Source organism: Sinocyclocheilus anshuiensis, unplaced genomic scaffold, assembly GCF_001515605.1.
Source record: "Sinocyclocheilus anshuiensis isolate Anshui unplaced genomic scaffold, SAMN03320099.WGS_v1.1 scaffold509, whole genome shotgun sequence".
NCBI lineage: Eukaryota > Metazoa > Chordata > Actinopteri > Cypriniformes > Cyprinidae > Sinocyclocheilus > Sinocyclocheilus anshuiensis.
Window position 1 is genome coordinate 651,580 of NW_015539853.1, and position 1,095 is coordinate 652,674.

The 1,095-nt window shown below is 49.3% G+C and overlaps 1 protein-coding gene and 1 long non-coding RNA gene across 2 annotated transcripts in view; both read right to left on the bottom strand.

Moving 5' to 3' along the window:
• Nucleotides 1-96, bottom strand: part of LOC107684716 (uncharacterized) — a 16,613-nt gene extending 16,517 nt beyond the window's left edge. The window contains exon 1 of the long non-coding RNA XR_001633884.1: nucleotides 85-96. This is a non-coding gene — a long non-coding RNA (uncharacterized LOC107684716). The remainder of the gene's footprint in view (nucleotides 1-84) is intronic.
• A 272-nt stretch (nucleotides 97-368) lies between these two features.
• LOC107684715 (transcriptional activator protein Pur-alpha-like) overlaps nucleotides 369-1,095 on the bottom strand; it is a 6,715-nt gene continuing 5,988 nt past the window's right edge. The window contains exon 3 of the mRNA XM_016481056.1: nucleotides 369-785. Coding sequence (XP_016336542.1) covers nucleotides 410-785 — 376 coding nt within the window. The 3' untranslated portion in view covers nucleotides 369-409. The remainder of the gene's footprint in view (nucleotides 786-1,095) is intronic.

The following is a 1,095-nucleotide window of genomic DNA, read 5'->3' on the forward strand; positions in this document are numbered from 1 at the left end:
GGTGATGGTTGGAATATTTAGTGGCATGGCTACCATTACAACCCCTTCAGATGATTCGAAAATTTGGTTAAAAAAAACTAGAACATCTGATGTGTGCTGAAGTCATTAGCTCACATGTAAAGGAACCGCTTCCTCGTAATCTCGGCAATAACTCCATTGCAAACACTTTTAGAATATCTTGGAACATGTAAAAAAGTTCTGGGTTAATAAGGGAAAAAAGAAACACTCAGTTCTGTTGTCGTCGTCAAGTAGGAAACACAGTTCATATATAATGTTATTACTTGTTTTAGCAGCCGCTTACTGTATTAATGGTGGGTAAGTGGATGACATCCAGCGATGGGTGGACTGTCAGTGTGTGGAGGTTCTCTTTAGGTTATTCTGATTATTTTTTGCATGTTTCTCTCCACTATCAATCCTCGTCCCCGTCGTCTCCGTGCATCTCCTCTTGTTGCTGCTGCTGCTGTTGAAGCTCGCATGCCCTTTTTTCCCGCTGTTTCTCTTGAATCTTTTTCATTTCGTCTGCGTATTTACAGAAAGTGCTGCCGAATTTCGACCACACTTTGTAGGGCACTGTGATAGAGTTGCGATAGGTGGGCTTGACTTCGCTTACCCTCATGAACACCCCGTACTTATTGGAGCCCACGTCAAAGAAAAAGCGCTTGTTGTCCACAGTTAACGATGTTCCCTCTGGCAGCTCCGCCGGCTCGTCATCCACTCCGTAGTCGTCGATGAGTTTCGCGAGAGCGTCGCGAAACTCGATAAGTCCCTGGGCTGGAAGAGCGATGGTCTGGCCTTGCGTGGCTCCCAAGCCGGGCCCCCGGTTGACGGTTTGCCGGATCCTCAGAAAGCGGCCCCTCTGGTTCTCCTTCAGATCCATGTAGTACTTCCGATTCTCCCGGACCAGAAACTCACTCTTCAGCGCCCGCCGCGGCTCATCCTGCGCTATGTCGGGATTGCTCGGCCCTAACTGGGCATAGTGCTCGATGAAGTCCCCCAGGTAGTCGCGGAACTCGACAGCCACAGACATGGAGAGAGTGAGGCGGCTCTTGTTTCCCCCGGCCCCAACTTCTGCTATCTTCAAGAAGCGGCTTTGAG